The 15,614-nt window shown below is 37.1% G+C and overlaps 1 protein-coding gene across 11 annotated transcripts in view; it reads right to left on the bottom strand.

Moving 5' to 3' along the window:
• Positions 1-15,614, bottom strand: part of ZNF407 (zinc finger protein 407) — a 393,020-nt gene that overhangs the window by 350,805 nt on the left and 26,601 nt on the right. For all 11 annotated transcript variants that reach the window (XM_064150138.1, XM_064150148.1, XM_064150141.1 and 8 more), the window contains exons 2-3: positions 9,597-14,406; positions 3,677-3,791 (exon numbers count right to left, since the gene is read on the bottom strand). In XM_064150138.1, coding sequence (XP_064006208.1) covers positions 3,677-3,791; positions 9,597-14,373 — 4,892 coding nt within the window. In that variant the 5' untranslated portion in view covers positions 14,374-14,406. The remainder of the gene's footprint in view (positions 1-3,676; positions 3,792-9,596; positions 14,407-15,614) is intronic.

Genomic DNA, 15,614 nt, shown 5'->3' on the forward strand with positions numbered 1-15,614 from the left:
GAAAGAAAGAAAGAAAGAAAGAAAGAAAGAAAGAAAGAAAGAAAGAAAGAAAGAAAGAAAGAAAGAAAGAAAGAAAGAAAGAAAGAGAAAGAAAGGAAGGAAGGAAGGAAGGAAGGAAGGAAGGAAGGAAGGAAGGAAGGAAGGAAGGAAGGAAGGAAGGAAGGAAGGAAGGAAGGAAGGAAGGAAGAAAGGAAGGAAGGAAGGAAGCAGCCTCTCTTACTTGAAACATGTAACTACAAGCCCAAAAATTATGTTTCTGAAAGCAAAGGCAAGAAAAATGCAAGGGAATAGTAGATGCATTTTTAAATCAAACATTGCCTATAAATTCTGTTCAAAATCTCAAGTGTAGAACAATGCATTTTACATGTTCTACCTGAGGCATAGAATTTGAAAAGTGCATGATAAGCCTTTCCACCGCATTTCACCAGGCAAACGAAACAAAAATTTTACATGCTGGCCAACCAAGATTTGCTCATCTCAGCCAGGGTATCAGCCAATTTCAGAGCCAGACTTTATAAACTTAAATTCATATATGCTGCAGTTAACTGGGTGCAGAAAATTGATACTACCTTTGAAATAACGGGATATATTTTACTGCTGTGGGTATGGAAAAGGAAACAATTAACACACATCTGCGATAAGAAAATGAGTAGCAGACTGTTTATTCCAAACGTTAAAACTAGCGGCGTCCAATTTCTGTGTCATGTAGTTTCTGCTGTGCAGCTGAAGAAAAACAAATCCTGAGCTTCAATTAAAAAAAAAAAAAAAAAAAGAAACAAAAACCCACCACAGCAAAATTACTGCCTTTTCCAACAGCTAAGTGAATTACATATTGTGTACTTTGTATCATGTAAATATAAGGATCATTTAGAAAATCGAGACACAGCAAACCCTTCCTGAAACATCACCACAAATACAGCTTTTTTTTTTTTAAGACAGAGATTTCCAGATAATCTTTGTCTTTAAAAAAAGTGGTATTTTGAGACCACACTACACCACGATCTTGCACTGACATTTCACCTTTAAAAAGTGCCCAAGCAGTTTCAAAAGCTTTTGAAACACAATTTATCCTCACAACTAGCAGAGGGCTTATTACTATGAATCTAAAAGTCAGAGGATAGAATATTAACTACTGTAGAAAAGAAAACATAGTGCAGGACCTTCTGTTTGTGACAAAATTACAGAGTTAATGTTCCTGAAAGATCACTTCACCTTTTAAAGCATGATTTTTAAAAAGGTAAAATTTATAGCAATTAAAGCTAATGAAGAAATGCAGCATGAGCTGCTTATGTTCAGGAACTAATAGGTCCACTGAGCATTTCTAAGATTATTTAGCCATCAATGATAATGAATTGACATTGTCAGTGGTGTTAATGTACCAATGCTCTATAGTGCCACTAATCCGATAGCCAATCCTAGCAATTTCATTTTTTCTTTTATGTTGCTACTTTATTTTCTTAACCTACACACTACCCAGTCCTTTCAACAAAAATAGCAGAAATACAGCACAGGCTATTACACTTTTTTCTCTTCTTCCACGTTTCAGGGTGGCATATTCATTATTTGGACTACGGTTCAAACTGCCCTGGTCATTCCTCCTCCTCTAAATTCCTGATCAATTCTTCAGGACTGTTAGCTACAGTACAAAAATGTCTTTTCCAATTAAATCAGTGCTAATATGTAATTCTTAAAATAGATCTGTGGCGCACATTAAGTGAGATGTGATGATCAAGTAGGTGTATAAATCGGATTTTTGTGAGCGCAGGAGTATTTTAGTAGGTCTCTTCGACTCATTGTTTTGCCATCTCTAAACAGCACAGCTTCGTGGTGTTGATGAAAATCTGAAATACAATACTACACAAAAAAGGGAAACAGGTATCTGACTGGCTACCAAGTATGGCATGGCAGCAACATGCAGTAAGCAATCGGCAAAGTGACTGACATTCTCCGCGGTTTAAGTGGTTCGTACACGTTTTGCTCTTTCTCTTGCATAAGCGTCGTGAATTGCAGCTGAGGGTTGTGTAAGACAGATTCTAAGAATGTGCCAATCTTGAAGGAATGAGATTTTGGGGAAAAAATGGGTACTGTGCCAAGTCCTAATCACTTTAATTCTCTTTTTTATGAATGATATGGTACTAGCTACTTTGAGATTTTTTGTACTTTTCCTCTCACAGTAACACAGTTAAATATTACGATGATTTTTCAGTTTAAGTTAAAAGAGAACTGAAAAAAGAACCACTGTCAAGTTTGTTGACAACTTCTAAAGAACAGAGCTTAGCCTTAGCTAAACAGTTTCATGGATCTGTAGTTGTTAACTATCTTCCATGCCAAATTCTTGGCAATTCATATAGCAGAGATAATAAATAACATTTTTCAAACAACATAAAATAGCCTACCGCATAAAATGTTCATTTTAAACATGCTGCAAAATAAAGAGTAGCACAAGTTATTCTACTACTGATATTCAGTGGACTTAAGGACTAGGCTCATACATTTTTATTTCTTGTTTCAAGAAGTCAGCAATTAATTTTAAGTGAGTAAAAAACATCCAAAGTATCTCATAATGCTGCATGCAAAATTATTTGAAAAACAGAGAGATGAATCAGTGAAAATCACTCAGCTGCATCTTCAGTTGAAGATTCACTTGTCCTTTGAAATGTGTAGCTCACTTTGTCCTGCAGCAGATCGGTATACCAAGGCTAAAACACCCCTCCTGCTGAACATTATCCCCAGCATCGCACCATACCATTCATGTGTGCACTGCATCATCTAATTGAACCTCTGCTCTTCTACGCTTTAGCCATAAGACTGCTATAGCAGGTTACATAGGTTTGAGTAAAATGTTTTTATATGATGCATATATTAGTTAATTTCTCCAGCATAATAACATTAAAATATATTTTTAATCAGAACTAGGGTATTAAAATCCAACTTTGAATGTCCTATGATGTACCATATATGCCATGGCATTTTAAAACCTTTTAAACATTTCTGCTAAATTAATTAGTTTTGCATTAAGGAGTCTCAATGCCTCCTATTAAATGCAACACATTTGAAGGACAATTAAACATTATGAACGATCCTTCTGTGGAAATAACGATTAAGTAAAAAAAAAAAAAAAAGGCAAGCAAGATTTTTGGGGAACAAACATGAACACAAGCAGACAGAAAAGACTTCCAATTTATCTTTAAAGTCTTCTGCCTGCAATATTTTAGTTCCGTTTGTTTGAAAAATCAGTCTCGTGTTTTGTTTTCGTAAAGAATGAAAACCCAAATGGAGTCCAGAAATCTGCTAATGGTACTAAAATTATAACAGTATAGCAGAAGAAAAAACCCCACACAGTAAAGTCTATATTATATATTTTTTATGTCTTTAAATGGAATTTACAGTTCTCCCTGGCAATGTGAATGAACATCCTATAATTTAGTCAATTTACAGATTACAGGTTCAAATTGACCTTGTAGCCCATAAAATTGCTCATCTTCAGTGCAGGATTAGAAGTGGGAAAAGAATGTCATAACTGTATTTAAGGAATTTACCATAACAATGGAAAGGAGGATATGCATGCATAATTTTAGCCACTCTTGCTCACATCACAGTTTTCAATTCTGAAACAATGCATATCCTGCACTCCTCTGCTGGTTAACCACAGTGGAGACTGTTTCAATTTACTCACCCACAGACATGACACTTGTATTCCCTCATCCCAAGGTGCCTCTTGACATGGTTTCTGGCATCTCCAAGCTGAGCTGTTGCAAAGTGGCATATCTTGCACTTGAATGGCTTTGATCCTAAGTAAAATTTAGCATAAGATATGAGTTGAATTAGAATAATGTATCACCCACAGTTAAAGAAATAAAAAATCCGAGGGAAAAAAATAACCTTTAAAAAAAAAGCCTATTCCACATTTAACCTGTGTGAGATTTTTGCCTGGATCTCGTACATAAATTTATAACTCCCAGGACACAGATGGTACATATTATACACTACTCATTAAAGTTTCCTGAAGTTCAAGATCATGGAAATTATTCTTTTAACTTTTAATAATGATTCACTCTTTTTAAAATTGTATTCTCTTTAAAATCCACCACATGTTAAAGTAAAAAGACAATATAGCACACAGATAACCTTTCAGCAAGATGGCAAAAGTTATTCTACACCTTTCTACACATGATGCTGAAACAGGTAATGGTTTTGAAGTGGCTTGATACTGGTGTAAACTGCAAAATGTGCTTGCTTTTTTAAGGAAATATATTTAAAGTAAAGTAATTTTACAAGTCCTCAGACTTTGAATAGATTTCACATTAGCACTGGTATTTCAGATTTGTTCTGTCACACACAGAAAATGATTCATCACCTAGCTATTGTAATGACATGCAATGTATGAATATACAGTGGATAAAATATTATGCCTTTATGACTGTTTTATGGTCAAGAATTTATGATTATTCTGCAAACCAGAAGTATTGACATTTTGGCTATTATTTATTTCAAGAACAAACTTTAATATTAAATGTCTACTGCAGACCAAAGAACTCTGAAATTATTTCTGCGAGGAAGAAGCACCAGCCTCTTTCTTGTATCACATCAGTTCAGCAAAAAGTGAAATTATTTGTCTGTCTTAACTAACAGTGATCCTCTCTCTAGTGTGAAAAAGCTCTTTTTTTAAACTGAAATTGGTAGAGTGGGCACGTGTTAATAAGCAGCAACACCATTCTAAAGTATGCTGCAGCACCTTCCAATATTCTGACCTCTAAATCCTTAAATCAATAAATCAGAATCACAGAATTGCAGTTAAAAGTACAATATGGTCACAGAGTCTCCATATTACATTTAGTGTATGTTTTGTGAAGTACTTCTTCCAATACAGTTAAGCATAATATGAAATATGTGATCTTTAATAAATATACATAAAGAGCTGTGATAAGAAAAATGTTGCACTATATCATACTTGATCAATGAACCTTTTTGCTTTGCCCTTGAAAACAGAATATCCCCCAAGAATCCATTGGTGAAATTGAGGATCTTAGTAAAAATTTTGAGTCTTAAATTTCAATTTAATTCCTAAAAGCTGACAAAAAATGAAGCATTTAATTTTCATCTTCCAACTGAAATAAAAAAGTCAACAGTACTAAGCACGGGCAGACAAGGTTGAATATTTCACAGTTCAATGACAATGAAGCCAGATCTCTTAATACTTCCATTTCTACTGTGGGAAGTAGATGTAAAATATATTTAGCACCTGAATGGTTATATCTAGTCAGCCTTTATATGTTTAAATATCAAAAGCCGGTCGAGACTGCAGGTAACAGCAATCACATTCTAGCAATCACAAAGGAAAACCCCAGTTTATTTAAATCATCCTGGTAAAACTAAGTTAATCATTAATTTGGTGACATTTCAAATCAACACTGCAGTCTATAGAGAGAACCACGCAAATATTTTTTTTAAAGCCTACCTTTGCACTAAAGGAGTATTAGAAGTCGATGTTTTAACTTCTAATATTAAGACTAGTTGCACAAATAATAACAGTTGCACAAATAATAACATCAAGGCTCAAACTGGAGAGATTTTTTTTAATCTATTGGTGTTTATACTGTTCTTTCTTATCACAGAATTAAAATACCATGTGGATTCAATCCTGTGTTCCCTTAGTTTCTCTTCTACTGATTAAATTGTAAATGTGTTCCTTATTCTGTTACTGCAGGTGTCCCACAGGGCTTCCATACAAGACCTTTGCTGTTTTCCATTTACATGACTCTTTTGTGAAGAACTTGAGTTCAGAACAGTGGTAGCTACACCGTGCTGACAATACAGAAATGTATTATTCTGTTGACTGCTCTCATCCAAAAATCACTGAGGCCTTGAGTTTTTTATTTATTTCTCAAGCCCTGAGCTGAATACCTGTTAACATCTCCATTTAAACCCCATGGAAATTCAAGTGCTGGCAGGCTCCAGTCCATACTTATCACATGAAACAAAAGCAGCACACCTCCCTTTCAGGCTGTCGATGCCAAACTTGTTCCAGTATGTTCTTAAATGGAACCCAAAATTGTATACTTGAGGACGTTAAAGATCAAACAGAAAGTCTGCACGTGCAATAGGGCTATCTGAAATAACATTGAAGCAATTAACCGTTTCTCAGTCATATTATTACAGACTTGAATGGCTCTCATATGCTGTGCTAAGTGTGATACCATTGGATTCACACTTGGCTTTTAGTTCACAGGAAAAAAAAAAGGAAAACATTTTCAATACAGCATGTTTCTAACCAAATTACTCTTTAAAAAAAGCAGCCACAGGATTACTTTACCCACAAGTTACAGCGTGGAAGGAAAGTGTGCATTTTCTGATGGTGGCAGTAAACAATAAGGCTCTTAACAAGACAATTGTGGGGTGGAAAAAAGAACACCAAATTGAAAACAGACTAAATTTAAGAGTTCAGGTCAGACAGATACAAACCATGCTACTGTTCTACTACTGTTTTACAATAAAGATTGGAGTTTGTAGTCCATATTTTATATTAAGACAATAGAGACCCAAAACTATAAGAAAAATCTACTGCCTCAGCTTTAAGCCAGCCAAAGGCAACACCACCTGCACCTCAGGCATAGCTGTGTCCCTAGCTCAGGCCTAATGCAAAGTGAGCAGAGCTGCACACAGTATCATCATACCACTACCTCCTACTTTTAGGACATGGGGACTAAGATACTACGCTGACATTGAGCAAACCTTCCATTAACTGAAAAATCTGATGAGAAACAAAACAAAGATGATGTGGTTGCAGGTGATGTTTCCTCAGATGTTGATTGTTAATTAAGTTTATGGGACCTCCATCAATTGCGAACTAAAAAGTCTTCCACCTCTACTACTCCTTTTATTTTTCTGTACACTTCCTCATTTTCACTTGTCAACATGTGATGGACTTACTTGTTATCTCCTCTCTAGCAAAGCTTCCCTTTCATTTGCAATGTGTAAATCTCCTACACTATTTAACGGCATTTTGAAACATTATTTTTCTATTAATGGAAATCATTAGTTATGTCTTTCTACGACTCTCCCTTCCCTCCCCCACACCAAATCATCATCAATACTCAATAAAAAATATTTTGGAAGGCAAAGAGTTGGAGATGGTTACACATATACAAACATATATATGGAGATCTGGATGCTGAAGAAAGATTTTTTTTCACAAGCACATAATCAGAACAATAAATGGGGAAATGTGCAGCTCTGCTGCTGTTATGTACCTGGTGTTAGGCTGGAACAGAAGGCAAGCTAGAAATACTGCACTTTGCCTCATCAATGTTGCAAGCCAGTGTATACCCAGCTGGTGGAGTAGGTCAGCCCTCTCTGCCACCATTCCTAGTAACCCAAAAATATTTGTTTCTTTTTTCAGCTGCATCCATTGTGATACAGATTGAAAGAAAAGGTTCTATAAGACACAAAGGAAATCACAAATACGAAAAGTACAGATTGGAAGAGAAAGACCTTCTTCCCATTAACTATTAATAAAAGTCTCTACATTACTATTTATGTGAATAAGCAAAGCATAGGAAAAGCATTTCATTTAAAGGTGCCACGAAAAAGCAGGCAGCTAAAACTCTGTGCTGCAGCCCTTCTATACCTCCTGCACATGCACCACCGAAAAGTCACTTACAAACTGAAATATGCTCTTTTTATTGCTTTGCATTTTTAGGACCATCCAGCAGCACAATAAAAATATACTTCATGATCAGACCTACACAGGAGATGTTAAAAAGTACACTAACTTTTACTAAATGTTACAATCAATGATGTAACTTATGTAAGTAGGGTTGCTTTGTCGTATATTGATAGTTACCTCACTTTCACATCCACATTAACTTGATTTTAAATGCAATTAATACATATAGTCAAGGAAGACTAATGGACTACATTCTGCACTTAACCTGGTGGACATTTTCAAATGGCACAAGTGACCAGTGCAAACCTATTTTGCATTGTAAACGACTAAATAAATCTTAATGGATTAAGAATGATCAGCTATCAACACACAAGGGAAATTAAGTGCTGAAATGCCTACATTGATTATTTTAAATTATTAGCCTTACTCTGTTCTTGAATTTGTATGCTTTTAGTGAGCTTTAACACATTTACAAGACTTATTGACTATAATTACAAGAGAATTCAAGTAATGGACACATCAATTATAAGCAACATGTCTTGACCAGACAGTTGCATAAAGAATTCTAAAGCGAGCTCCATTAGCATCCTCCCCCTTAGTTTTATTCAGTTTTATCTGCCGTAAGAGGGCATATTAAGGGCTCATACAGCTGTTCTGACCATGTGAGCACGAGCATCCCTCTAAAGACTTAACAGAACATTCAAAGTTGGATATTAGCTGAAGCAATACAGGTAGCTACATTACTCAGAGGACAGAAGTAATGCTGAAAGTATCAAGTATGTGAGTTATTGGCATACATGAACACTGCAGTTACAGTAAAATACTTTGAAAGGTTTGAAATACAATGTCAGTGTTCCCAAGATTAATCTTTAACTTTGTTGTCCAGTCACGCCCTTGCCTTTTCATAAAAAACCCTTACAAAACTATTTGAGGATTATGCCAGGAATTACCATCCTTTTATATTTCCTTTTTCTTACCTTTTTTGTTCTCTACCTTGTAACCATGCACTAAGTTTCAAATACTGCACGAATTTAAACTATAGCTTCCATAATAAGCCATTATTTAAAAGTACAGTAAAATAAACCTTACAGTTTTAATGAAAATATGTTCATTGAAATGTGAATTTATTATTCAAATCCACTCATAAATTCAACCATGGAGACACCACTTGTCTAAGCAGAGCTCAGTGATTTAGAAAAGCTGTCTATTTAAAATAAAGAATGTATGGCAGGTTTATAGAAACATTGCAGTGAATTTTTACATAAATTTAGAACTGCAGCTTATGCATTTTTCTACAAAAATGTTGTGGTTTTCCTTTTTAATTCTCCACATAAAAGTGAATTGAAAGTGTGATTAGCAAAGAAACTAAGTCAAATGCTGTGTATCACATCAGTGTTACACAGTACTTTCCAAAAAGGCTGACCAATTCTGATTCCTATACCTTATTCCTATTAAAAAAAATCTCTTCCTGCTTCTTATTGGTACTTATTTAGGAATGATGTCATTTCAAATGTCTATCCTGAAGCATTATGTAATGGTGAGAGTGTCACTAAACTGAAATTAAACAACACCATTTGGATATTAAACAACTGTAAGGAAGAGGAAGATAGAAAGAAAAGCTAATTGTTCTCCCAGCCCACCACTGCTTCATTATATAAATTTAAGAACCAACTAATGGTTACAATTTAGATTAAAGGGAAGAGAATCTCTCTATATATGAAACAAAAAGCAGAAGGGCAACTATGCTTACATCTGCCCTTTGATCCCTGTTTTCATACTCCTTTAAGTGATTTTTAATTTCTTTGGGGTTTATCAGGCAATATGAATGCCAGTTTGCAACAAATACTAAAGAGATTAACAAGCAGAAAAAGGCCAGTGGTGTAATTCACTCTGTTTCAAAGAGATGGCTTGTAAAAGAGTGTTTCCATACCTGTATGGGTACGGATGTGAGCTAGGAAGGCCATGGAATTGCTACTTCTACACATCTTCCCACAGTATTTGCAGACATTGCCTTGGTTCTCTTCCCTCTCCCTGTTTATTTGCTCCGTGTCTTCCACAATGTACTTATTCACTTCCCTCAGCAGCTCTTCGTGTTGCTCTTTGATGTGAAGAAACAAGCTCTGCTCCGAATCAAAGGGCTCTGTACACTTCACACACTTAAAGGTAGCACCTCCTTCAGGCAGCTCCTCCACGCTTGCCTGCTCATTTCGCATGTGCCCGGCACTGGCCAAGTGCTGGTGAAGGTTGCTCTCTGTGTAAAATGATTTTCCACAGAGTAAACAATGAAAATGTTTTTCTTTTGAAGGATGTTTCATGGCTATGTGAACATTTAGTCCGCTTAAGCCATCTGCCAGAAAACCACAGTCATCGCAGCGAATACGTGTCGATTCCCCAAGGCAAATGCCTTCTGACTTCTTCTTTTTGCCACCACTTGGTGAAGGCTCAGCTTTCACTGGGAGCTCACTAGCTCTCAATCCACCTGACAGCTGTCCTTCAGCAGACTGGTCAATGGCCTCCCCATCTTGGTGGCTTTTTAACCTCACTATAGAGGAATCAAACTTGGCAAAATTGTGCATTGCCTTTCCTTTGTCATCAGCACTGATAACTGTTCCTAAAGCCTCATTATTACTTTCTTGCATGCCCTCAGCTGTTGAGCCATCTGCCTTCCAAACACTGTTATTTATAGTTACTTCTGCCTCATGTGGTGCTTCCATAAGGGCTTCTTCTGCCTCCCCGGTAGGAACCTCTTTGAAACTTGTGTCACCCACTAAACTCTGTGTATTTTGTACCATTTCTCCAATGTTTCCAGCAGAATCTGATTGCTCTACTGCACTACTTGTTTCTGGAAGAGTTAGCATAAGTGGGTTATTCTTTTTCAGTGATACTTCATTGAGAATGTCTGTGTTTCTACATCCTGTTTCAGGGGTTTCTCTGTTTGCTTCCAAGCTTCCCTCATCTTCTCCTGAATTCAGGTTTGTGCTGCTTGATCTATTTTGGTTTTCTGCAGTGCAGTCATCCTCTGACTTGAGCAGCTCCTGACCATGCCTACTTTTCTGCAGGTCACAAGAACCTGTTTCTTTAATTGATACTTCCTTGTCAAGTTCAACAACTTCGTATTTCTCAGAAGCCTGCTGGAATTCTTCACAAAAAAGTTCCTCTCCATTTTTAGACTCCTCTTCAGGTTCACCTTCCACTGCCTTTTGGAAACTGTCACCTTTAGGCATTCCTAGAGATACATTTTCGTCTAAGACAATACAGTCGGTTAAGCTTTTATTCATTTGGTCACCTCCTGCTGTGTCACTGCCACACCTGGTTTCACCTAATCCAGCTTTCAGTTCTCCTGCACTGTGATGGTGCTCCTCTTGAGACAAATCAGTGCCTTCTTTAGTGGTACTTGTTGCGTTTGCTTCCTCCCCGGAAGAAGAATAAACATAAGATTCTCTTCTCATTTTATGTTTCTCTGTTGCTGCGTGCCTAATCATCTCTCTGCGAGTAACAGCGTAGTAGTCACAAGCCATGCAGTAGTATTCAAATTGTTTTGTATGTTTTCGCTTCACGTGCAGCTCTAAAGAAGAAGAAGAATGAGCAACGAAGCTGCAGTGCACACATCTGTTGCTGTTTGCACTCACTGCTCTTTTCTGGAGGCATGGGTCATCATCCGGAGTAAGCCTCGCTGGCTCCAGAAATATACTTTGGTTTGTATTTAATGTATTGCTGGCATGGTCTGAACCTGGCAGGCTACTGGCATTTACAACTTGTGGTTCAGCATCGCCTTGCTCAACTTCCTGACTGTCTACAACTGAATTCTCCAGATCTGATGACTGGCTACCATCCTCAACATGTTCACATGACATGGGGCTGTTAGCCTTCTTGCTCATGAATTCAAAATTACCTCCTTCAGGGCTAATGATGACCTCCGAGTTCTGTTTTCCACATCCTTCTATTTCCACACGACTTTTGTGTTTTTTAGTGGCACAGTGACGTTCCATATCTCCTTTGGTTACAGTGTAATAATTACAGACCTTACACAAATAGCTGTACTGATGGCTGTGCTTTCGTCTGACATGAACAGTCAAATTTGTAACACTGGAGGCCAGCAGACCACAATGGGTACATGTCCTTGATATAGTGCCTTTGGGTTTCCCTATTTTGGGTGCGTTAGCTGAAACCAACTCATTTTCAGCAATCTTTTGATCGAGTGGGATGAGCTCCTTATTTCTCACTATGTTTTCTACAGGAGAGGATGAAACATGTACAATTTCTTTATCTAATTCTGTATTCCCACTCAAGGAAATGGAAGGATCCACCACTGTTTTAATACCACCAACACCAACACAAACCTTTGCAATGCATTCTTCAAACCGTAGTCCAATGTTGTTTTTCCTAGCATTCTCAAGGTGCTTGCTTCTTTTTATATGCTTCTCCATTCCTTCCTTACTCAGTGAGTAGAGATTACATGCTTTGCAAAGAAAGTGATACTCCTGTGCATGTCGGAGTTTTATGTGCCTTGTAAGAACTGTGGAAGATCTTGTCTTGTAAAAACACTTTTTACATTGAAATTGGGTTTTGTTCAGAACTGAATGCTTTGGTTCATTTCGGTGATTTACAGAGGAAGAGTCTGGAGTTCTTCCTTTCATTGATACTTCTGTTTCCTTTCCAAGATTTTGGCTATTGTTTGATACTGAGTCAGCATAAAGTATCACTTGCAAGGTCTGATCACTGTTACTCAATGGAGTAGCTTGCTCAAATAATGAACCATCATGTTTCTCGTTTTTTTGATGATTTATCAGCTCTTCCTCTGTTTGAAAAAGCAGAATGCAAGTTGGACAACTATGGGACATATTATGCACTTCACTCATATGGCTTCGAAGGCTAATCACGTTCGAGCTGGTAAATGAACAGAGTTGACAATTAAAGCTACAACCGCCCATCTGGTGTTTACTGTCCTGACAGTGTTGTTTCAGGTCTTCCCTGACTCCAGAGGAATAACTACACATCTGACAATGAAACTGGATCCTTTCTGTATGAAGCTTTGCAACATGGTTTTCCAAACTTTCTCTGTTCTGACAAATGTGGCCACAGTCAATGCAAGTATGAAAACTACCACAATCAGCAGGAAGTTTAAGGTCAGAATCTTTAGTACCTGTAGTGCTGGAAGAAAGAGTATTTGACTTCTCTTCAGCAAGACCTTGAAATTCTGAAGTAGTATTACAATTACTTTCAGCATCTGTTTCTAATTCTTTATGTGACATAGGGCTTGAATCACCAGGCTTAAGCTGTGTGCTGGAGATATGCTTCATGTGTGCTCTCTGAGTTTCAGACTTGCCTCTCTTACTATTACCCAACAAACTATACCTTCTTTTAACCTGCCTTTTTAATCTAAAAGACCTACTCTGACCAAATGAAGACCTTAACAAGACAACGTTTTTGTTATGTTCCAGCCTATTAAATCTCCTTGCCACATTTAAACTGCTAACTGGCTTTTTGGTATTTGGAAGGAGTTCTGGTTTCTGCAAGGTATTTTCTGGGGGTCCTGGTGCTTCTAGTTTTTCTGTATGGACTTCATCACTTCCTTCTACACCAGAAGAAAGCAATGTTTCTTCTGTCATATCATCCTTTTTTTCAGTGGGAATATTTGAAGATGGTATCATTTCAGCAAGTTCAGTGCCATCATTCTGTTTAGGTAAGCTTATTTTTGAGCCTTTCAGTGCACTGCAACCACTTAATTTGTTTCCATCTGCAGTTCTTGCCCTTAATTTACTTGTCCCAGGTTTTGCTCTGATTTTCCTTTCTTTGGTTGCAGTAGACTGTTGGGTTTTAAAGAATTTTTTGGTCAGTATCTTTACAAATCCTCCCCGTGCAGCAAGATTTTGGCGTCGAAGGTGTGTCTTGCCAAGGAAATGAGAATTGAGGAGATTTTCCTCACCACTCTGAAAACCACAAAGATCACAACAAAATATCTTGGATTTCTCAGGATCTTGCTTAACATGCATATGTAATGTTGAACTACATTCAGCTGTGCAGCTAGAGTGAGGGAATGTTTGCTCTTTGGACTGTTTAGAGGAGGCTTCTTGGTTTTGTTTTTCCATATCAGAGCAGGAAGGTAAACATTGAGTGCTCATCTTGCCTTTAAGATCTTTCTCTGTGTTCCCAGGTGTACAGCCAACAATGATTTCTACTGAAGATAACTTATCCAGAACAACATCTGGCACCTCTTGTGAATGTTTGTTTTCTTTGTGAATTTTCAGTGTGGCACCGTCGGCACATTTGAAATCACAACGTAGGTGCAGAAAATTTGAATTAAATACATCATCATCAAGACAAGTGGTGACTCCTTCCTCTCTTACAGCTCCAGCTACACTACCTGCTTCTCCAGCTACTTTGTGCAATTTCCTTTCACTATCTTTCATGTCTTCTGAAGAAATACGCTTTCTTTTTCTAGAGACAGCTTTGGGTTTGTCTTCTTCAGCAACATCCAGGTTCGGTGATCCTGACAGTGCCCTTTCGTTTGTGCCATTCTCTTTTCTTTTCTTTTCAAGGTCCACAAATACTTCATCTGATAGAAGCCTTGTTTGCTGCTGAGATGAAGAGTCACATCCAGCATTTTCTCCTGATGTCTTTCTCTGGGATTCTTCTATCAACACTGTTTGTAAACACTCATCAACATCATCTCCCTTCTCATTTTCTTCCCCATCCATTCTCAACATTGATATCGCCAACTGTAGATCATGGCTTAGTACCTATAAAACAGAAGGATTGCTATTAGTCTTTTATGCACAACCAAAACTGAAAAGACTCAAGTGAAAAAAAAAAACCAACCAAAAAGGGGTGGATGGGAACCCAGATATATAGCAAATTAAGATCATGGCAGGAAGACATGCAAATGAAAGATACATGGCTACATTTTCAGCATGATGTCTAAAATGATTATCTAAAACTCCAACCATCTTCAAGGCATTTGGATACAGAACTCTCACTATGATAAGTACCAGGTAAGTGTGCACTAACTTCAATAGTTTTTGTGTAATCAAGCTATTTGCTACATGCTTAAATTTGGGCAGACAAGCCTAAATTTTGTTTCTGGAAGAATCAGGGAACTAGCCATGAGATGTTCTAAAAGCCATGTTCTAAAAGAATATGCCACAAGTATAGTTACCCATCATTCCCAAAATGAAAATAGGAATGATTTCAGCATGGAAGGACAGGAGGTAGTCATGAAACAGGCCAGCATCTTGAACCCCAGCACAAACTCTAACCATCCAAAACCAGTTATCAAAAAAAACTTTTGCTTAACTGGCAGCGTGACCTTCCTGCTCCCAAAAAGATATCACCACTAGAAAACAGATGCTACCAACAAGTTCATAAGAGGAATGAGGGTGGGAAATCAAAACCTGACATTTATTACCTTTTCATTTTGATACAAAGCGATTGAGAATTGAAAATGCATTTCATTTTAACAGATGATTAAATACTAAATGTTTATCTATGTGCTTTACACTATGATTTAAACATCAATTTGCTGCAGATCCAAGTATCCATTTTTTTGTTCAGTTATTCATTGAATGAGGCCATGACCACAATTTTAAGTACTTTCTGGCAAGATTAAGTAATTGCAATTGTTGATACAGACAATGCAGGGTACCAAACACTATTCAGGTACATGCTATGAAAAAAATCATTAAAATTATGCTTAGTTTGGAGGACGAAGAATGCATTAAAACAAATCTGTTAGACATTACTATGGAAGTAAAATAAAATGTTTTCTGATTAATAATAATTTATGGAAGGTCTATAAGGAATTGAGTGCATAGCAGTTGTCTACACTGAACAGTTTTTCAGTTGTAGGTCCCTGAACTAAAGTACTGATCAAACCTATACTGAGGTAGCTGTACCTAAGTAACAGGAGAAAAACCACCTCTACCCCACAGTAGCCCTTTGGAGAATCAAT

The sequence above is a fragment of the Pogoniulus pusillus genome, chromosome 10 (assembly GCF_015220805.1).
Source record: "Pogoniulus pusillus isolate bPogPus1 chromosome 10, bPogPus1.pri, whole genome shotgun sequence".
Classification (NCBI taxonomy): Eukaryota; Metazoa; Chordata; class Aves; order Piciformes; family Lybiidae; genus Pogoniulus; species Pogoniulus pusillus.